A 24,008-nucleotide genomic window follows, 5' to 3' on the forward strand; every position below is an offset into this window, starting at 1 on the left:
TGTAGTAAAATTAATAAAATGCAACAGATATAAGTAGTTCTTCAAATGTTTAAATCTAGAATAGTTTTTTTCTATGCATGAAAAATTATACATTTATAATGACTGAAAGAATCAAAACTCCATACTTAAGTTTCTTGGTTCTGCAGTGAGAATCCTCTAGTAGATCAGAGAGCTGCTTCACTGCTGAATCTCCTCGTATTTTCTCACTCAGATCCAGTTCTGTCAGCAGTAAAGGGTTTATTCCCAGAACTTCAGTCAGAAAAGTAAATGCCTCCTCTGCAGCAGAGTTTTTTAAAAGCCTGTGGGGAGCAAATACTGCTAATAAATCACTTGAATTTTAATGTTTCATTTCTACAAATGTTCCATTACAAAAGTTCTTAATATTTATTTTGAATATAAATGTTAAATATGTCAAGTATTTCACACAAGTCATTCCTAAATTAAAATAGTATTACTTCATTAAATTACATACTTTCAAAAGCAACAGGTTAATCGTATGTGAAACACAGTATTGTGTGTTGGATCCGTGACATGAAGCTGTGTGATGCAACATGGGTGTGGCACATGGAGTCTGGGCGATGCAGTGCAGTGAAAAGTTGGGGCAAGCCAAACTTTATGCAACAGAATCAATTCAATGTGATGCATTTATCCAATCAGAAGAGAGTGGGTCTTTGTCTGACATTTGTCCTAAGTGCAACATACAAATCTTTTGTTCCGTATTTACATTTCTTAAACATGAAGAAAAATATATTTATTGCTGTTTCAGGGTTTTCTGTCCTTTATGAGCCATCCCTGTCAAATTACCGGCAATCAGATCAACACAATACAGCATGAAGGAAAGTTTCACAGATAGTTGGGGTCTCTGATTAAAAATATATAATTTTTTCAATAAATTAAAAAAAATTGCATTTGCATGTGCTGCTCACTACATAGTGTAATGATGCTCAATCGAAAATTAAAATGCAAACGATTATAGGAAATATAGCTTACAAAAACATCTCACATTTTCTGAATACACATGTGATTTAATTGGACAGCACAGGGAACAATTTAGTTAACGCCCACATGTGGCATGCTGAAGAGTGGAGTGAGGAATGTGTTCATGACTGTTCTGGCCCTATTCTAACGATCTACAGCGCACTAGGCGCTTTGGCTGCTGAATATAGGGGTGTGTCCTTTCTCTTTGGTATTGTTAAGGCGCAAAAATTACACCTTGCGCAGCTCCAACAGCGCAAAAGGCATGTACTAATTCTCCTAATTATTCCTAGGTTTGGCTTTGGGCATAACGTAAAGTAAGCCAACCAGTGTTTCAGTATTCATTCCCTTTAAGACGCAGGTATGCTCTGACTTTTGCACATTGGTATTGAAGGTGAGGTTATCTTCAATCAGAGCACTGCTCTTTGTGCCTCTCAGCACAGGATATTGACTGCGCGATCACACTGTGAAGGTACACCAGCAGTTCATTTAAGAAAAGAGCAATATTATTTTTTTTAATTCTGTTTATTGTGTATATAAAAGCTGTATTTGCAACACTGAATATCAATCAATCAATTAACCATTATTTTCATTCAGGAATACATTGAAGGTGACCCTCATTTACAATTCTGACTAGCATTTACAGTTTAAAAGGGATTGAAATATTTAAAAAGAAATTTGAAATAATAACAATTAATAAGTAACATAATAGTTAAAAAAACACATATAAAAGAAATACAAATTTTAAACCGACATTTAATATAGATTAATAAAATATATACGTACATTTTTTTTTAGAAATTTAAATAAGACCATAAACAAACGAACAAACAAATAAGTAAATAGCTAAAATAATAAAAAAGATAAACTAGTAAAAAAACTAATTAAAAACAATCAAAGGCTTTCTGATGGTGTGCAGAATAACTGACATTTTTTTTATTTTCAAATCATGGAAACAGCTCACCAAAACCTCAGCCTATCCGTTATACTTGACAATATTTGATTAACTTTACAGGTCCTTACTCATCTTAAGTTTATTTAACTGAACTGGGTTTCATATTATAATTGTGGCCTTGCTGTGAACTTAGCTCCGCGCTCTGAAAGAGAGAGAGACACAGCACATTTTTCCTGATTTTATTTTGGTTAAATATCAGTAAAGATGGTGGTTACAGTGTGTTTTATACCATTGCTTTTCTGTGTAACTTGATCTGTTGTTATTTATTTAAACAAATGTCACACACCGCCATGCTGTGCAGCATTTTAAACTCCTGGACAAGATTTTTTATTAATTCATATATAATTTATTATTTTATATTTTAATAAATGTGCCCTGGTGATAAGAAAAGAACGCTAACATATAGCTTTATAGATTTGTGTATTTTTGATGGGAAGCATGAGACGAGAGCACAGTGGCAACTGAATCAGTCGCACAGGTCTATTTTTCGCCGCCAAGATAGAAACTCACCAGAAATGAACCTGAACACACCTCACTTCCAGACCACCATGCCCACCAACGTTTATATATTTCTAAAATTCAACACTATTTTAAGGACATGTGCGTAAGGTGTGAAAATAGACTGTTGACGAGGTGTAAGATGCCATTGCGACGTGCCTAGCGCATGGTGCGCGACAGGGCCTTTCATGTGTAAATGCAACGTAATTATTAAACAATATCTTCTTTATTACACACTGAATTAGTGGAAGAATTATTGTTTGAATTTCCCAAATATGGCTGTTAAACTGTCTTTCAGGCCTTTGAAGTTAACACTTTGATTTGCAACATATGCACACCTCTTTTATTGCACACATGGGTCGAAAATGACCTGCATTAATTTTCTATGTTAATTAATGCATGGTTGAAGATTTCTTTAACACAAATCTTCATTTTTATTTTCATTTACTTCATAAAGTAGCAGTTTTTGTATTTCCACATCAAGTTACAAAGACTTTTGTTTTAAAAAATGGTTTACCTTATTTTCTTGAGTTTACTGGCTGCATCATTTTGCAAATTAATTAGCAGCTCCACTCCTGTTTCTCCCGGGTCATTTCCTCTGAGGTCCATCTCATTTAGGAGAGAGGATGTGTTTGATTTTATAGCTGAAGCCAGGGCAGCATATCCTTCTTCTGTTATACTGCAGAATGAGAGTCTAGAGAAACAACATACATTGTCTGTATTAAAACAACACAAGCTTGCCTTTAATTGTAAAGGTCAATCTGCTTTAAAAGCACACTTTTCTTCACCTGATGAATTAGATTGCGGTGAGCCCACATGTATATTCCTTACTTGCATAACAACAAAACATTCATATACTTTATGTTTACTTTATGTAGCAAAGAGTAAATAATATAAATCTTATTTTTTTAAAGAAAGACTATACAGTGATACAATTAATAATTACTTCAACTGCTGCAGTTTACAGTCTGTTGTATTCAGAAAGGAACACAGCTGCTTCACTCCAGAGCTTCCTAGTTTATTCTCACTCAGATCCAGATCTATCAGGTGTGAAGGGTTGGAGTAAAGAGCTGATGATAAAGCAGCACAGCCTTCCTCTGCAATGTTGTTGTTATTCAGCCTGAAAACAGAAATAATAAACAAAAGATTTACAGATTTTTTTCTGTGAAAATTAGTGTTGCAGTATCTATTTGGAATCTTGTCTTTGTTTCAGGGAGCAATGGACTCCAGGCCAACTCAAGATCAGCCGGAATCAGGAAGTCTATCAACGATAATGTTAATTAGAAACAACTCTTCTTTATTTTTATTGAATAATAGACACAGTTAAGAGTGCACAAATCAACATGTTTAACAGCTCAACTCCCTACCGTTTCCATTAAAGTCACTGCACACAGGGTAATGGAGGCACTACACAATATAAGCTTCTCGTATCATAACACAGCCAATATAAAACACAGAGGACCTATGCTGCACAGACAACATTATGATGAGAGTGCTGGGTTTGTATAGCATGAATTTACTACGCTTTCTGAAACTTACTGTGTTCATGCTAATGCTGGTTTCTAAAGTCAGAATATTAGAATGAACCTGTTAAAATCTCTATGTAAATTACAATCAACACCACTAATGCTTTTAATTCACAGTAATAATGCCAAAATGCTGACAGTATTTGTAGGCTTTGTAATGTAATGAGTTGTTGAGAGCTGCACACATTTCAGATTATTTACCCATCATATGAGTATTTATGATTTTATGTTTTATGATTATACAAAAAACTACAAAAAAATCTAATTTGACAAACATTTCATGGTTAATATCATTAGAAGTGCAGAGCTCCTTTCATCTGCTCTATTTACTGGAAGTGGTGTGTAGGTTTTACCTACATGTTACATGATTCAATCAAAAAAGTCTTCAAACTACGGCAGCCCTGAATTGCAAATGAACATGTCAGAAAACAAATTACAAAAAATAAAACAAATTCCTCAGCCACTGCCTCCTTGTCAGTCAAGCTGCTTTACGATGAGAGAGTGGACTTATGGACACCGAATGATGTTTTGTGGCAGGTATTTTAGCAGCAGCAGTAAATGTAAAAACTGTCCCTGTCCTGTTGCTACTGCCCCGCAGTGCTCAGCCACTTCCTTGTGCTGCTCTGCTGCTCAGCTACAGTACAGTACAGGACAGCAGCTGAGCACCGCGAGGCAGTAGCTACAGGACAGGGACAGTTTTTACATTTAATGCTGCTGCTAAAATGCATGCCACAAATCATCATATAGGACCCTATCGTGCACCCCGCGAAAGGCGTGTAGCGTGACGCGTTGCTATCGTACACCCCGCCAACAGTCTCTTTTTACGCCTTGCGCACACGTCCTTAAAATAGCAATGAACTTCTGGAATATATTAACGCTAATGGGCGTGGTGGTCTGGAAATGATGTATGTTCAGGTAAATGTCTGGCGTGTTTCTATCTTGGCTGCTGAAAAAGGCGCTGCGCAATTGATCCTGTGAAAGGACGTCGAAATTGAATAGCGCCCTGCGCTCCAAAAAAACCCATACCATCACTCCTTTACCACAGTAAAAAAAAAACCTTACCCAGAGCCTTTAGCAATTAACTATAAAAATAAAATATACTTAAAAATCTGCATGACAGTTATAAGGACTTATTATATTTATGTTCAGTACGCAGACTTAATAACTGTAACTTAATTTCACCAGACATAGGCATTCTGCTGTTTGAGAATTTTAACAGATACTTATTCTCACTAAAATGCTGGAATTTTAGAAATAACAAATAAACATAATGGACAAATCGACTAAACATATTTTTTTTATTTCACTTCGCTATTATTTAACTAAAAATTTTAAAACTTTTATTATTATTATTATTTTTTATATATATGAAAAATAAAGCACATTGTCACCCTGGCCTCTGGGTCTGTCCGTCATTTATATAAAACTTAAAACTTTTAAAATACACAGAAATATAAAGCTATATGTTAGCTTTCGTTTCTTATTACCAGGGCACATTTATACAAATATTAAATATATTAATTCACTAATGAAAATCAGTTTCAGCGCTCAAAAAAGACTGCAGTCGTGCGTAGCGGATTTGGCAGCGCGCGGCGCGGGATTACCTCTGTTTTCTTAAAAAAAGTCTTTTTATAAATAAGGTCGTATCAAGTGTAGTGAAATTCATGGTATAAACTCACTATATTTATGGATAATTAATCAAAAGAAATCAGGCAAAATGCCCTGCGCCTCTCTCTCTCTCTCTTTCGCAGCGTGGAGCTGAATTCAGTGCGAGGCTACAAAACTCAGTTTAGTTAAATAAATTAAGATGATTAAGGAAGGACCTGTAAAGTTAATAAAATATTGTCAAATATAAAGGATAGGTTGAGGTTTTGATGAGCTGTTTCAATGATTTGAAACTGAAACTAACTGAAACTGAATTTTTTTATATTCTGCGCAGAAAGCCTGTGATTGTTTTAAATATTTTTTTTAATATGTTTATATTTTATATTATATATTTTTTAATTAATTTAAATTATTTTATTTATTTTATTGATCAAATTATATAAAAAAATTATATATTTTTCCCATGATTCCCATGTTCTTCGTTTAGTCATAAATTTCATAATTTTTTATCATTCTTATCATTTTACTTTATATTCACTACTTTTATTTTTTTCTTTATAAGATATACATTCTTTATTTTTTATGTATCAATTTTTATGATATTTTAAAAATGTCCTATTTTTTCTTTTTTACGTATATATTTTAATTGTCTATAGTAAATGTCAGTTTTTATTTCTAATTTTTTAAAAATATAAACAATAAACAGAATAAAGAATAAAATAACATTACACTTCCCTTAACTGCTTCCCTTATTTGAACAGCGTGACGTGCAGTCAGTTTATGCGCTCTTAAAATAGGAATGAATAGAAGTCAGAGCGCAGCTGCCTCTTAAAGGGGATGGATACAGACACACTGATAATTAAGGGAATTAAAACACGCCCTTTGCGCCGTTGGAGCTGCGCAAGGCGTATTTTTCGCGCCCTTACAATAGCAAAGACGCAGGACACGCCCCTAATACCAGCTATTAATTAATTAACAAGTGCGCTATAGTTTGTTAAATTAGGGCCCTTAGTGTCCATAACTCCACTCTCTCAACATGAAGCAGCTTGACTGACAAGGAGGGTTTGCATGATCTCTAATTCACAATTCTTTACCATAATTCAGCTTTATGTTTAAATTAAAGACTGAGAGTTTCTTTATTTAGATGTTTTAATTCTTGTGCAACAGAGTACAGAGTACAACTGTAACCTGTTGTTTCCTCATAAGAGGCTTGGACCCATATCTCTGTAAATCTGCTTTGTGATGACATTTGTTGCTATATAAATAAATTTGAATTTAATTTAAACTGTATACTGGACTCAATTCATTTCCTAAATAATAGCAAAAATATTTTATTATAAATTATTATAATTTAGCTTGTAATATTGTAATATTACAATTCACTGGGAGGGAGAGTAAACTAATTTCAATCCTTTGTATGTCCTGTACATATGCAGTATTGCCAATAAAACTACTTGTTTTTTAACAGGTTACTGTTATTATTATTTGATTTATCTTTTTACTTATTATATATTTTTTAAAATAATGAATGTTAACTTTGCTTCACAAAATAAATATTCTTATGTAATTATTCATGCATATTTTGTATAATTAAAGAAAATGAATATGTCTATATATTGAACTACTAATGTATCTAAATTCTTTTTCTATGATGAATAATATCTTAGTCTGGTATCGATCTCAACCACTCTGGGTAGCAGAGTCGTTATGCTATTAATAACATAAATGATTTATTGCATGGTTATTCTCAAACAACTTACTAAGAAAGTAGTTTGATCTTGTTAATTGTGTTACATATAAATTAAAGAGTAAAATGACTCCTGCCAATGAATAAAAGCATTAATCATTCTACAATAATTTATACTTTTTCTTTACATGAAGGATTATAAATTTACATTGACTGAAAGAAAACACACTTCATACTTAAGTTTGTTGATTCTGCAGAGAAAATCCTCCAGTAGAGCAGAAAGCTGCTTCATGCCTGAATCTCCTTGTATTTTTCCACTCAGATCCAGCTCTCTCAGCAGTAATGGGTTTTCTCCCAGATCTTTAGTCAGAGATGTACAGATTTCCTCTGCATCAGAGCTGTTCAGCAGCCTGAAAAAAAGAATAACTCAGATTGATTTGAGATTTATCCAATATCACCACATTCCTTTCTTTTCTAAAATGTTCAAAATACTACACTTTCCCTCATATTAGTATCCTCATTTCAAGCAAATACATTTTTCATTTAATTAAAAAGGTAAGTAGATTTTTGTAATGTAGAAACCTTATTGTCCCTATGTAACAAGTTGAATCAGTGATCTTCTTTACTCCTGTGTCTCCTGGGTCATTCCCTCTGAGATCCAGCTCTATCAGAGGTAATGCAGGGTTTTTCACAGCTGAAGCCAGAAATTGATATCCTTCTTCTGTTACACTGCAGAATGAAAGTCTAGAGAGAAACATATTCAATCAATTAATCAATCAATCAACCTTTATTTTCACTCGGGAATAACATTGAGGGTGACCCTCATTTATAATGTTGCCGAGCATTTACAGGAACCAAAGGGATTGAAAACATTTAATAATAAATTAGAAATGATAAAGAAAAAAATGGTAAAAAATAAGACATAAAAGAAGTACTAATTTTAAATTAACATTTAATATATATATATCAATAATATATATATATGTAAAACTACAATACCATAAAAAACTAATTGACACATAAAAGTAAAGAATTTATAAAATAAAATAAAGATAATAATAAAAGTAAAGTAAAATGTTAAGAAAGATAAGAAATGATAAAATGAATAACAGAACTAAGAACATGAGAATGAAAATATAAAACATTAGAATAAACAAATTAAAAGTAATAATAAATAACTAAAATAAATAAAATAATAAAATAAGACAAAGATGAACTGACATGGCACATATAATGTAGCCTTTCATTTAGTGCATAATTGCGGCACCTAGTGGTGTTTTTTTGTATAACAGTGAAGCAGAAGGTATTTTACTATTGGTTGATTCAGAACATGTGATTCTGAGGGTAAAGGTTAGCCAGAAAGAGCCGGAAGTAGTCAGAAAATCTCCATGCATCTAGACAAAGGCTGCGTCCAGAAACTTTTGCTACTCCTCCTCTCCTACTCCTCCTTTCCTACTCCTCCTCTCCTACCCCGGAAGAAAGTGGAGGAATCGAGGAGAGGAGGAGGAGGAATGGAGGGAAGGAGCTGTAATTGGGGAAATGGAACAGCTGATCCATTTTAGATAGGATGTTGACTACCAATGAACTGAGCCAATCACAACGCTCACTTTCAGCACGTTTCAGAACATTACTATTACACACAGCTAAAAATTCAGATATTCCAATAAAATCCTGTTTACTCCCAGCCGCATCTCTGGCCAGTGACTCTGGCAGCCCTGTCTGACCTCAGCCTTATGAGGGATTCAGTTTCCTCATCAGTCCCTAAGTTAAAATAAATAAGTAAATAAATGAATTTATTAAAATTATATATATATATATATATTGTGGTAGGCCCCTGGGGTAAGGGGCGTGACCACTGTGACCCGGAAGGAGGAAGCTCACAGAGAACACAGACACGGGGAGTAAATGAAACTCAAAGCATACCTTTATTCGGCTTTTAAACTGCCCTCCACCACACCCAAAACAAACTCAAAACATAATGCTCAGCCCAATGGGGCTCTAGAGTCTGTAGAATTACTTTTAGTTTAGTTTTTAAGGTTTTAAGGTCCGTGCAGCCTCAGCCCTCTGCTCCCCAGTGTAAGTTCCCCCAAATGATGGCTGAGGCTGAGTATATATGCCTGTCTCAACTGGCGGCTCAATCAGCCCTCATGCGGGCCAGCTGAGACAGGCATGGCTTTGCGCTCTGGCGTGGGGCGGACCCACAACTCCCCCGCCTCCTCACGCCACAATATATATATATATATATATATATATATATATATATATATATATATATATATATATATATATATATATAGATATATATATATATTATAAATAATATATGTTTTTATATGTATAACATGATACACATAGGGTCATAAATATAGTTTTACTGAGCATACAGTTTATCTAAACTATAAATTATATTACTGCTTTACTGGCTGTTTAATTAGATCAGGAACCTAGTTAATTAATATGTTTATGACGTATATTTGGGCGTTGCCTTCCCCATTTTCGCGTGCTCTGTGGGCGTGGATGCAGTGATGTCATTGGAAAATCCTTAAAAGTCTTCCGGAGTAGGATACACTGATGTAACCTCCGTTGGAAGCCTCCTACAAGTGGATTTTAAGCGGCTTCTTTCGTCTCCTACGGTATTCGGACAGGCGGCCAGATGGCGTCACAAAATCAGTTTCCGGGTCACGGAGGAGAGGAGGAGGATCGGTAGGAAAAAGGAGACACTTTTGGGGTTTCTGGACGCAGCCAAAAAGCTTCTCCTCTTTTTCCTTCTTGTTGTGCCTGGGAAAGCCTTTGCTTGTAAGTTCATTGTTATTTCATAGTTTATGTTATAAGCAGATAAATATGTTGTAGATATACTGTTGGAGCAATAAATAAGCTGTTCATGTGTTAGAGAGCTAAAATTCTAAATGTTAGAAATCTAAATGCAGTTCATTGGATAAATTGGTTCTATCTGTAAACAATGTAAATTCATGTGTATTGTGTTTTGAAGTAGTTTGTAAACAAATCATTGTATATTTGTGTTCTTTGCAGTTTACAAACAAAGAAACAAACACAATTCTAACCAAAGAAAGAAGAGAAAATATTTAAGTAAAACACTTAAATTACATCCCTGTGTTCGTCTTTCTCTGGATTCTGTGTGTTAGCTATCTGTCATTGGTGTGTAGAGGGAATGATTCAGTGATCCCAGCAAACTGAGCTTCAACATTTCCAAAGTTCTGACTTCATTACAAGAGCATGAAATATGATATGCTGTAAACAGTGTGAAATGTTCTCTTTGTTGTGTTTGTGTTTTCTTATCCTGCCAAAAATATTTAATCATTATAAATAAATTACAACTCACTTCAGCCTCTGCAGTTTGCGGTACTGATTGTTCAGTAGATCACAAAGATGCTTCACTCCAGAGTTTCCTACAACATTCTCACTCAGATCCAGCTCTATTAGATGTGAAGGATTAGAACAAAGAGCTGCTGATAGAGCAGCACAGCCTTCCTCTGTAACTTTGCTGTTACTCAGCCTGCACACAAATACATATGCATACAAAAATAAATGTAACACAATATTTACAGAACTGTTTATTCTACATCAAAATAAAAGTCAGCAGTGACTTTTTCTTACAATGAGGTTTGAAATAGCAAGTGTACTGAATTAATTACAGTAGTAACATATGTAGTAAACCATCCCACAAAATACACAATACCACTAAATCATGCTAATTAAATGTTTTGTACCTCTATCAAAAATGTAACATCTAAATGAATTCATACTTGAGTTTTGTGGTTCTGCAGTGGAAATCTTTCAGTAGATCAGAGAGCTGCTTCACTTCTGAGTCGCCTTGTATTTTATCACTCAGATTCAGCTCTGTCAGCAGTAAAGGGTTTGTTCCTAGAGCTTCAGTCAGAGAAGCACAGAAATCCTCTGCAGCAGAGCTGTTTAATAGCCTGGAAACACAGAAAGGAAAAAAATCTACCTAAAACAATATTGACAGACACTAGATAATTTTGGGTTAAACCTCAATGACACTTACAATATAGTTAATTGTTACTGCTGTATAATAATACATAATCATCATATTGTCTGCGTCTTGCCAAATATTTACTGAAACACTGAAAATATTTTAGTAAATTATTTTTTAGTAAATTATTTAAATTGTTTTATGGTAAAAAAATACCCACATTTCCAAAAAATATCTACCTCAAAGTGTTCAGTTTATACTGTGGATCCACCAGCAAATTATGAAGTTCCTTTACTCCTGTGTCTCCAGGATCGTTCCCTCTGAGATCTAACTCTATCAAGTGTGATGAAGGGTTTGGTTTCAGAGCTGAAGCCAGAGCAGCATATCCTTCCCCCGATACACCACAGTCTGAAAGACTATCATACAAAATTCATTATTCAGGAACAAACACAATAAACCCATGTGTTTAATATCATGCTGATCATTGATATTTTTATGAATTTCTCAAAAATTCTTGTAGAGAAATGCTGCACACCTATAACTATCAAAGCTGTCCTTCGTCTAAAATCCACTTTTTCTTGTTCTTTGTGAAATACTACAGGTCTCTTTGAGCTGTTTATACATGCTGTATATAAAATTTTTGAGCAAATAACACATCAGTATTATATGCTTTGCCCAGTAATTCAGAGCTGAGAAACAAATGTTATAATTTTCTATGGAATACTACAAGCAAAGTACAATTGAGCTAGGTAGTTGTGTGTGTTTAGAACATTTTTAATTGTTGTGCTATGACCCATTGGTCTTTTAAATGGGGTACCTAGAATTCAAGCCATAACTCAGAAAAAACCTCAGAATTCAGTAAACAGTGTAAATTAGATAAATAATATATATTTACAGTTGGCCATTATCTCATTGTTCCATTATTTAGTAACTAAATAAATGAAATAATTCTGTTTACACAAGCTAGTTAGCCATCATGTGTAAGCAGACGTGCGTAGTTCAGGTCCATAAAGTAAAAATCCACCCCAGGGTTTTGTGCCTGTGCGGCTCTGCTGCAGCTCTGCTGCGGCTCAGCAAACCAAACTCTAGGTGTTTTACTTTTATTTTTTTCTGGACCTGGACTACCCACCTGTGTGTTTACATAGGTTTACAGGTTTAAAATGTTTTATTTTAAAACGTTTCTAACTGTTGTCAGTCTCGCTGCCTTGCAGTGCTCTTAGCCAATCGGAGGCTATATATTTGTATGCATGAATATTCATGAGGAAGAGCTGAAATCCTATCGTTCCTACTCCCCCACCAGACTAAAGCAGCATTATTCTGGATCTCCGGAGCACTTTTTTTTTTTTTTTTTACAAAAACCAGCTCACGTAGCATTAATTCATTCTAGAGACCACAACTAGCCATTTTAAAATGACTATGGAATGACACCTTTAATAACAGAATATAAATACAATCCTAAAACAAACATTTTAAACAGTCTTAAAGTATTTTATCCTTGTTATTCTGAGATTCTTAGTATTTGAAATCTTCTCACTTGAGTTTCTGAAGTTGACATTGAGGATCCTTCAACACAGCACTGAACTGCTTTACTCCTGCAGCCAACAGTTTATTCTCACTCAGATCCAGATCTATCAGGTGTAGAGGATTAGAACAAAGAGCTGCTGATAGAGCAGCACAGCCTTTCTCTGAAATGTTGCTTTTGTTCAGCCTGAAAACAGAACACAATAAAATAATAATGAATGACTGCTGAATATCTTTAAATAGTGATATAGATGGGGAAAGACATTTTGTATATAACTGTCTTCCTGTGAATTGTAAATGAGTACATTACTGTAAATTAGTAAAATGCAACAGATATAAAGTTCATAAAATATTTACATATACAAAATGTTATTTCTTTGCATGAAAAATGCTACATTTAAAATGAATGAAATAATTAACATTCCATACTTAAGTTTCTTGATTCTGCAGTGAGAATCCTCTAGTAGAGCAGAGAGCTGCTTCACTGCTGAGTCTCCTTGTATTTTCTCATTGAGATCCAGCTCTCTCAGCAGTAAAGGGTTTGTTCCCAGAACTTCAGTCAGAGAAGTAAATGCCTCCTCTGCAGCAGAGCTTTTTAACAGCCTGTAGAGAGTAAATACTGCTAATAAATCACTTGAATTTTAATGTTTCATTTTTACAAATGTTTCAGGGTTTCCTGTCCTTTATGAGCCATCCCTGTCAAATTACCGGCAATCAGATCAACACAATACAGCATGAAGGAAAGTTCCACAGATAGTTGGGGTCTCTGGTTTATAAAATATCATTTTTTTTCAATAAATAAAAAAAAATGCATTTGCATGTGCTGCTCACTACATAGTGTAATGATGCTCAATCGAAAATTAAAATGCAAATGATTATAGGAAATATAGCTTACAAAAACATCTCCCATTTATTGAATACACATGTAATTTAATTGGACAGCACAGGGAACAATTTAGTTGACGCCCCCATGTGGCATGCTGAAAAGTGGAGTGAGGAGTGTGTTCATGTCTGTTCTGGCCCTATTCTAACGATCTACAGCGCACTAGGTGCTTTGGCTGCTGGATATAGGGGTGTGTCCTTTCTCTTTGGTATCGTTAAGGTGCAAAAATTACACCTTGCGCAGCTCCAACAGCACAAAAGGCATGTACTAATTCTCCTAATTATTCCTGGGTGAGCTTTGGGCATAACGTAAAGTTAATTAATGCATGGTTGAAGGTTTCTTTAACACAAATCTTCATTTTTATTTTCATTTACTTCATAAAGTAGCAGCTTTTGTATTTCGACATCAAGTTACAAAGACTTTTGTTTAAAAAAATGGTTTACCTTATTTTCTTGAGTTTACTGGCTGCATCATTTTGCAAATTAATTAGCAGCTCCACTCCTGTTTCTCCCGGGTCATTTCCTCTGAGGTCCATCTCATTTAGGAGAGAGGAGGGGTTTGATTTTATAGCTGAAGCCAAAGCACCATATCCTTCTTCTGTTATACTGCAGAATGAGAGTCTAGAGAAACAACATACATTGTCTCTATTAAAACAACACAAGCTTGCCTTTAATTTTAATGGTCAATCTGCTTTAAAAGCACACTTTTCTTCACCTGATGAATTAGATTGCGGTGAGCCCACATGTATATTCCTTATTTGCATAACAACAAAACATTCATATACTTTGTTTACTTTATGTAGCAAAGAGTTAATAATATAAATCTTATTTTTTTAAAGAAAGACTATACAGTGATGCAATTAATAATTACTTCAACTGCTGCAGTTTACAGTCTGTTGTACTCAGAAAGAAACACAGCTGCTTCACTCCAGAGCTTCCTAGTTTATTCTCACTCAGATCCAGATCTATCAGGTGTGAAGGGTTGGAGTAAAGAGCTGATGATAGAGCAGCACAGCCGTCCTCTGCAATGCTGTTGTTATTCAGCCTGAAAACAGAAATAATGAACAAAAGATTTACAATTTTTTTTCTGTGAAAATTACTGTTGCAGTATCTATTTTGAATCTTGTCTTTGTTTCAGGGAGCGATGGACTCCAGGCCAACTCAAGATCAGCCGGAATCAGGAAGTCTATCAACGATAATGTTAATTAGAAACAACTCTTCTTTATTTTTATTGAATAATAGACACAGTTAAGAGTGCACAAATCAACATGTTTAACAGCTCAACTCCCTACCGTTTCCATTAAAGTCACTGCACACAGGGTAATGGAGGCACTACACAATATTAGCTTCTCGTATCATAACACAGCCAATATAAAACACAGAGGACCTATGCTGCACAGACAACATTATGATGAGAGTGCTGGGTTTGTATAGCATGAATTTACTACGCTTTCTGAAACTTACTGTGTTCACGCTAATCCTGGTTTCTAAAGTCAGAATATTAAAATTAACCTGTTAAAATCTCTATGTAAATTACAATCAACACCACTAATGCTTTTAATTCACAGTAATAATGCCAAAATGCTGACAGTATTGTTGAGAGCTGCACACATGAAGTCTCCATTTCAGATTATTCACCCATCATATGAGTATTTATGATTTTATGTTTTATGTGTATACAAGAAACTAAAAAAAAAAATCTAATTTGACAAACATTTCATGGTTAATATCACTAGGAGTGCAGAGCTCCTTTCATCTGACTGCTCTATTTACTGGAAGTGGTGTGTAGGTTTTACATACGTGTTACATGTTTCAATCAAAAAAGTCTTTAAACTACGGTTGTCAGGATTGACCCAGGCAGGGAGACGAGGAGACGACGTAAGTGCAAGTGCAAGTTAGAATTTAATAACTAAACCACAAATAAACAAATAGACGGGTAAACACTGAACAATGAAATGAATAAGAAAACCAACGTGATGTAAAACTAACATAAACAAACAAGAGATACTATAAAACTAGGCAGGATAAACTAAAACAGAGCAAGGGAATAAACTAGGGAAAACACAGGGAAACTTAAAATTAACAAGGGATAATCAAAAGATATACAAAGATATACACTAAGGAGGGAACTAAGGAGCACAAGAATAAACCAGAAGATAAATATAAACTACAAACAAAGAGGGAGGCTATACGAGGAAAACAAATAAATAATGTAACAAGACTATGAACAAAACAGAGCAGAGACAATAACAAGGAGTAAACGAGATAAACAAGGAACTATAAGACGGGATAAACAGAGAGCAGGAAACCAAGGAGCGCAGGAATGAACACAAGAAACAGAGGTATGACAAACAACAGGGGTTAGTGCAAAGACCGACGAAGGACAAGTGACAGAGGAGGGCTATTTAACACACAAGGGAAGTGGAAACACCTGGGGCTAGGGGGCGGAGCTACAAATTGACACAGGCGGAAAAGTACAGGGACAGAACACAGGGGCACAGGTCACGTGGAACACACACAGGCACAAGGACAGACAGGACATGACAACAGTGGCCCTGAATTGCAAATGAACATGTCAGAAAACAAAATTACAAAAAATAAAACAAATTCCTCAGCCACTGCCTCCTTGTCAGTCAAGCTGCTTTACGATGAGAGAGTGGACTTATGGACACTGAATGATGTTTTGTGGCACTCATTTTAGCAGCAGCAGTAAATGTAAAAACTGTCCCTGTCCTGTTGCTACTGCCCCGCAGTGCTCAGCCACTTCCTTGTGCTGCTCTGCTGCTCAGCTACAGTACAGTACAGGACAGCAGCTGAGCACCGCGAGGCAGTAGCTACAGGACAGGGATAGTTTTTACATTTAATGCTGCTGCTAAAATACATGCCACAAGTCTTCTGGAATATATTAAGGCTGATGGGCGTGGTGGTCTGGAAATGAAGTATGTTCAGGTAAATGTCTGGCGTGTTTCTATCTTGGCTGCTGAAAAAGGCGCTGCGCAATTGATCCTGTGAAAGGACGTCGAAATTGAATAGCGCCCTGCGCTCCAAAAAAACCCATAGCATCACTTCTTTACCACAGTAAAAAAAAAAAAACCTTACCCAGAGCCTTTAGCAATTAACTATAAAAATAAAATATACTTAAAAATACACAGAAATATAAAGCTATATGTTAGCTTTCGTTTCTTATCACCAGGGCAAATTTATACAAATATTAAATATATCAATTCACTAACGAAAATCTGTTTCAGCGCTCAAAAAAGACTGCAGGCGCGCGTAGCGGATTTGGCAGCGCGCGCGGCGCGGGATTACCTCTGTTTTCTTAAAAAAAAAAGTCTTTTAATAAATAAGGTCGTATCAAGTGTAGTGAAATTCATGGAATAAACTCACTATATTTATGGATAATTAATCTAAAGAAATCAGGCAAAATGCCCTGCGCCTCTCTCTCTCTCTCTTTCGCAGCGCGGATCTGAATTCAGCGCGAGGCTACAAAACTCAGTTTAGTTAAATAAATTAAGATGATTAAGGAAGGACCTGTAAAGTTAATCAAATATTGTCAAATATAAAGGATAGGTTGAGGTTTTGATGAGCTGTTTCAATGATTTGAAACTGAAACTAAATGAAACTGAAACTTTTATTATTCTGCGCAGAAAGCCTGTGATTGTTTTAAATTATTTTTTTAATACGTTTATATTTTATATTATATATTTTTTAATTCATTTTAATTATTTTATTTATTTTATTGATCAAATTATATAAAAAATTATATATTTTTCCCATGATTCCCATGTTCTTCGTTTACTCATATAAATTTTATAATTTTTTATCATTCTTATCATTTTACTTTATATTCCCTACTTTTATTTTTTCTTTATAAGATATACATTCTTTATTTTTTATGTATCAATTTTTATGATATTTTAAAAATGTCCTATTTTTTTCTTTTTTATGTATATATTTTAATTGTCTATAGTACATGCCAGTTTTTATTTCTAATTTTTTAAAAATATAAACAATAAACAGAATAAAGAATAAAATAACATTACACTTCCCTTAACTGCTTCTCTTATTTGAACAGTGTGACGCGCAGTCAGTTCATGTACTCTTAAAATAGGAATGAATAGAAGTCAGAGCTCAGCTGCCTCTTAAAGGGGATGGATGCAGACACACTGATAATTAAGGGAATTAAAACACGCCCTTTGCGCCGTTGGAGCTGCACAAGGCATATTTTTCGCGCCCTTACAATAGCAAAGACGCAGGACACGCCCCTAAATCCAGCTGCGCAAAGCGCAATTAACAAGTGCGCTATAGTTCGTTAAATTAGGGCCCTTAGTGTCCATAACTCCACTCTCTCATCATGAAGCAGCTTGACTGACAAGGAGGGTTTGCATGATCTCTAATTCACAATTCTTTACCATAATTCAGCTTTATGTTTAAATTAAAGACTGAGAGTTTCTTTATTTAGATGTTTTAATTCTTATGCAACATGTCGAAAGACAGAGTACAACTGTAACCTGTTGTTTCCTCATAAGAGGCTTGGACCCATATCTCTGTAAATCTGCTTTGTGATGACATTTGTTGCTATATAAATAAATTTGAATTTAATTTAAACTGTATACTGGACTCAATTCATTTCCTAAATAATAGCAAAAATATTTTATTATAAATTATTATAATTTAACTTGTAATATTGTAATATTAGAATTCAGTGGGAGGGAGAGTAAACTAATTTCAATCCTTTGTATGTCCTGTACATATGCAGTATTGCCAATAAAACTACTTGTTTTTTAACAGGTTACTGTTATTATTATTTTATTTATATTTTTACTTATTATATATTTTTTTTAAATAATGAATGTTAACTTTGCTTCACAAAATAAATATTCTTATGTAACTATTCATGCATATTTTGTATAATTAAAGAAAATGAATATGTTTATATATTGAACTACTAATGTATCTAAATTCTTTTTCTATGATGAATAATATCTTAGTCTGGTATCCATCTCAACCACTCGGGGTAGCAGAGTCGTTATGCTATTAATAACATAAATGATTTATTGCATGGTTATTCTCAAACAACTTACTAAGAAAGTAGTTTGATCTTGTTAATTGTGTTACATATAAATTAAAGAGTAAAATAACTCCTGCCAATGAATAAAAGCATTAATCATTCTACAATAATTTATACTTTTTCTTTACATGAAGGATTATAAATTTACATTGACTGAAAGAAAACACACTCCATACTTAAGTTTGTTGATTCTGCAGTGTAAATCCTTCAGTAGAGCAGAAAGCTGCTGCACTGCTGAGTCTCCTGTTATTTTTCCACTCAGATCCAGTTCTCTCAGCAGTAAAGGGTTTGTTCCTAGAACTTTAGTCAGAGAAGCACAGGCGTCCTCTACAGCATAGCTTTTCAACAACCTGCAGATATTTCAAAAACGGCCCATAAACCATAACAATACTGTTTACATGTATGTGGACCCCTCCTGATTATTACATTTCACATTAGTGTAGTTTAAAGAACAGACAGACAAAAACAGACAGAAGGATAAGGTGTGTAAAATATAAAACAGTATTTTCTAAAGTATCTACCTCACTTTGCTCAGTTTATGTTGTGAATCCTGAAGTATGTCATTCAATAGCTTCACTCCTGTCTCTCCAGGATCATTTCCTCTGAGGACCAGCTCTGTCAAAGAGCTGCTTGATTTCACAGCAAATTCCAGATCAGTGTATCCTTGTTCTGATATATTGCAGAACGAAAGACTAAGAGAGAAAATTTTGTCAAATGTTTTGGTCTATAATTGTAAGTGCAAGATTTGTGTATAATGTCAATTCTAACAATTTGTAAAAAAAAAAAAAAAGAGAACCACATTTACAATCACCCACAATTATGACATAACATCAAAAAGACACTTTTGTTCTAACTAATAATAAAACATAAAACATTTATCAGATGTTTAGACAGAATATATTGAATAAGCTCACTCCAGTTTCTGTAGTCTACAAAAAGGATTTTCCAATATGCCACAGATCTGCTTCACTCCAGAGTTTCCTAGTTTATTGTCACTCAGATCCAGCTCAGTCAGGTGTGAGGGATTTGAACAAATAGCTGACGAAAGAGCAGAAGAGCCTTCCTCTGTAACGTTGCTGTTACTTAGCCTGCAATTAGAGTTTAATAATAAGAACATATTTGTGTTTTTAATACTGCAATCAAACTGGTAGTGCAGTTTGGATTTTTTTCTATTATACAAACAATATTTTGCAAATATTAGACACAATTTCTATTAATTTACTAAATTTATCAGCTTTGCAAAAATATGTGATATAAATATTCAACTATTCATTCATGTTTCCCTTACAAAATAATCTAGCAATCAGAAAATCCCTGTGTTTGAATCCCTGTGTTTGAATTCCGGTGTTGATTTCCACCACAATAAGAAAGTCAGCAAAGTTACAGAAATGCATTTGTAAACATTTAAAAATAAAAAAAATTAGATGGTGCATATGATTATCTAAATTGCAGGCAAAGATTAATTGCAGCCAAAATTTACTACATACAGTGTTGGGATTGGTGAAATAATGATCCAAATAGCACACTTGAACTTATGTTTAAAATAAGCTTGGTTAGCTTTTTAAATCTTGATTTATTTCTAATAAATATTCAAATAAAAATTCAACAGTCTGAAATGCACAGAACTGCCCACTATGAAGTAACTAATGTCGTCTTCAACAGGATGACCTGCTTCTTGCTTTCTTTAAAACTTGAAACCTCATTTAATTATTACATTTTTTAATTATTTATCACTGAAAACTGTTTATGGAAAGGCGGGCCTATTAGGTGAATGTGTTTCTCTTTACTGCCAAAAGTATTCGCTCACATGCACTTCGTTAAGTGAGGCTTAGATCTGATCAGCCATAAAAACCCATTCCATGAAGTTCTCCTCGCTCTATCATTCTTGAGCTAAGCTAAAGGCCACATGGGGGCCTATCATACACCCTGCACATAGTGCATTGTGGGGTCTTTGCTACCTTACACTTCATCAACAGTCTATTTTCATGCATTGTGCCCACGCTGTTAAAATTGGAGTTTAGGAATAAATCTATGCCAGTGGATGTGGTGGTCTGGCAGTGAGGTGTGTTGGCAGCACATACAAATCAAACACAATACAAAATCAAATAACATTGCTGTTCCCAGAAATTACCTGCTGCTGATTGGTTATTTTAAATTAGGCCCAAAACGCACCCATGATTAATCAAGAGAATTGGTTCATGCCTTTAGCATGTTCAAGCATTTTTGTGTACTCACGATATCAAAGACACACTGACACCCTAAATCAAGTTTTAGATTATGTCTCCTCTATGGATCACTTAACTTTCACAACTTGTTGCACAGGTGGCATCCTGTCACAGTATCACACTAGAATTTATTGAGCTCCTGAGAGTGACCCATTCTTTCACTAATGCTTGTAGAAGCAGTCTACATGCCTAGGTGATTGCTTTTTGATTGGAACACCTGAAAGGTTGGATAGTTAAGGGAATACGTTTGGCAATATAGTGTAAGTCAACTCATCTTTTTGAAGCTTTTTTGTCTGCTGTGATTGTGATAACAGAATTTGCAATATATGCAATAGTAAACTTTGTTAAATTTCTCATTTAAAAGCTAATTTCAGATGACTTTTCTGAGATTTTCTTATATAGCTACAGTAATGTAATAGCCACTTTGCCTCAGCTTCCCATTCTACAATGAAACACCAACACTGTGAACTGAATTTACTTTACAAGGCAGCCCTGCTATAATTTAAATGAAAGGCTTGTGCATCAATTTAATATAGCAAAGCCTTCGACTGCTTAACTTAAATTTGTCAACTTATGTGGTCTGACTGATGATTTGACTTTCAGAGGGCAAAAATATTTTGTTTTGTAGACTTTTTCTTGCAGGGGTCATACAATTGTTTCTTGATGTATCTTAGTGCGATATCAAGTGTATGACATTAAAAGATAACTAACAAAAGAAAACAGCACTTCAGAAAAAATGTGTTTGTAAACAATATATAATTTCAGATAAATTCATCTCATCAAATTTCCTTTCATCAAAGCATACCTAAGTATCTTAGTTCTGCAGTGTGAATCCTTCAGTAGATCAGAAAGCTGCTTCAGTCCTGAATCTCCTTGTATTTTCCCTTTCAGATCCATTTCTCTCAGCAGTAAAGGATTTGTTCCTAGTTTTTCAGTAAGGGTAGCATAGGCTTCTTCTGCAGCATCACTTAATAGTCTAAATAAGCAAAAAAGAAACAGCTTTATTATTCTGACAATAATTTATACATGGTTTTTGAGAGATCCTGTGAACAACAAATTGACACACAGGGAGGCACCAACGACCAACTAAGCAGTGCCCGTGTAGATTTTCTGTCAGCACGAGAATAAACTAAAGTCAACTTTCAAGCTGTCTTCTGATTACTAAATCTGGCTCCTGATTCCTAAAAGGCCGAATTTTTAACATTTGAAACAAAATTATTAAACAAAGCAAACACACAAATAATAATAATAAAACTAAATGCAATGGAATGGATTAATCTACCTCAGTTTAAGTTTATAAGTTGTATCCTGTAAGAAGTCTGTCATGATTTTCACTCCTGTATCTCCAGGATCATTCCCTCTGAGATCCAGCTCTTTCAGTGGAGATGAGGGATTGAGAGCTGAGGCCAGAGCAATATATCCATTCTCTGTTATACTGCAGGATGAAAGACTAAAGAGAGAAGAAAATAATATTATGCTTTAAATTATCTACAAATTTTTCAATGTCTACAGTTAACATTCATGCATAATTAAGCGTAACATTGACATCAGTTTGAACATGTTTATTTCACAAAATGTAAAACCATTTACCAAAATACATAAATATAATAAAAGCTCTTTCAGCTGGATTTCTCAGGAATACATATGAAGAGCTCTTTTCCAAAACGCTATATATCCATTTTTATCAATTTGAGTAAAAAAGGGTTTTCTTTAGCGAGAAAGTGGTAGGCTGAAAACCACCGTTTTCTGTTTCAAACTATCAAATACCATACTAAGGTTAAAATAATTTTAATATTTTAATATTTAAAGATTTATTTTTAAAAATAATTCGTTTTTTTCGCAAAACATAATAAATCCATGCCAAGTTTTTTTTTCAAAATGTCTTATATATCCTTTGGCATCAATAGAATTTTTTTTGTACTAATTATGTGCAAAATACAATAATAAATAACAGTAAATTGTACATCTAAATATAATAGTTTAACCATTGGGCCTAAAAACACAAATTTCAAAACATTTCTTTTCGAAAAAGTGCAAAATTTCATTAAAGAACAAGACATTAACACTATAAAATCCCCAAAATCATGTTACATTAATGTGCTGTAGTGTAATGTAGTGTAGTGTGGTGTAGTATAGTGTGTGTGTGTGTGTGTGTGTGTGAACTGCAGATGACAGCCGGCATTTCCCCCCTCCTGAATGCCTCATTTTCTTTACCTTTTCACGTACATGAGACTCTTTTGATGGCTTTCTCTTTTTTTTAATAACTGCTTCACGAACAGGCTCCTCTATACCACCAAACCCGTTCATTTTCGCGGACTTTGAGAGTGAAAAACGAAAGTGAAAGTAGGCTACACGAAAAACTGGCCGGCTCAACAAGGCGCATGTTTACATTCTATAGCTCGTGGAATGCTGCCCTGTGATTGGATGAGTGGAGATGTGGCGTTTTGCGGAAAATCAAGACTGGCGTTTATCGCGTTTTGGAAAGAAAGAGAGAAAGCAGGGCAGTTTTACACGGCGGATGGGGCGTTTTGATGAAAATTGAATATTGGCTTTTCAAGAGTGGTCACATAACATTCTGATTCTGGCTCTAACTCATTTTTTTTTTTAAATGGCGTTTATCACATTTTGGAATCAAACTCTTCATATTATAAATGTATTCTAACTGGTCAGTTCAATGGTCACCACATTTCTGGAAACAAACAAATTTTTACAAATGTTGAAAAGAACAACAACGTATAATTATAAATCTCACAAGGAATTATGCCTTACAATTATGTTTCTATTCTTAGAACTCTTCTTATTCTTATTAAAGTTTAAATGTGTATTTTCAAGGGAACAAAATACAGGATTAGCACGTGTTAATTAAATATATAACTGTACAACCTTAACCATTAAACCATAACATTGGGAGATAAACTCACCTCAGTGTCTCCAGTTTACAGTTTGAACTCTTCAGTCCTTCAGAGAGAAGCTCTACTCCAAAGTCTTTTATAGGATTGTAGCTCAGATCCAGTAGAGTCAGTGTAGAGGACTCTGAGTTGAGAACTTTGAGCAGAACTGAACAGCTTTTCTCTGTCAGGTTACAGTCACTGAGCCTAAAAGAAGAATTTT

General features: G+C 34.4%; 1 protein-coding gene across 1 annotated transcript in view; it reads right to left on the reverse strand.

Moving 5' to 3' along the window:
* The window catches only part of LOC103032444 (uncharacterized), a 177,507-nt gene that overhangs the window by 19,527 nt on the left and 133,972 nt on the right, over positions 1 to 24,008 (reverse strand). Inside the window, exons 53-57 of the mRNA XM_049466410.1 lie at positions 22,180 to 22,347; positions 7,483 to 7,656; positions 3,375 to 3,548; positions 2,946 to 3,122; positions 126 to 299 (exon numbers count right to left, since the gene is read on the reverse strand). Coding sequence (XP_049322367.1) covers positions 126 to 299; positions 2,946 to 3,122; positions 3,375 to 3,548; positions 7,483 to 7,656; positions 22,180 to 22,347 — 867 coding nt within the window. The remainder of the gene's footprint in view (positions 1 to 125; positions 300 to 2,945; positions 3,123 to 3,374; positions 3,549 to 7,482; positions 7,657 to 22,179; positions 22,348 to 24,008) is intronic.

This window comes from Astyanax mexicanus, chromosome 17 (assembly GCF_023375975.1).
Source record: "Astyanax mexicanus isolate ESR-SI-001 chromosome 17, AstMex3_surface, whole genome shotgun sequence".
Lineage (NCBI taxonomy): Eukaryota > Metazoa > Chordata > Actinopteri > Characiformes > Acestrorhamphidae > Astyanax > Astyanax mexicanus.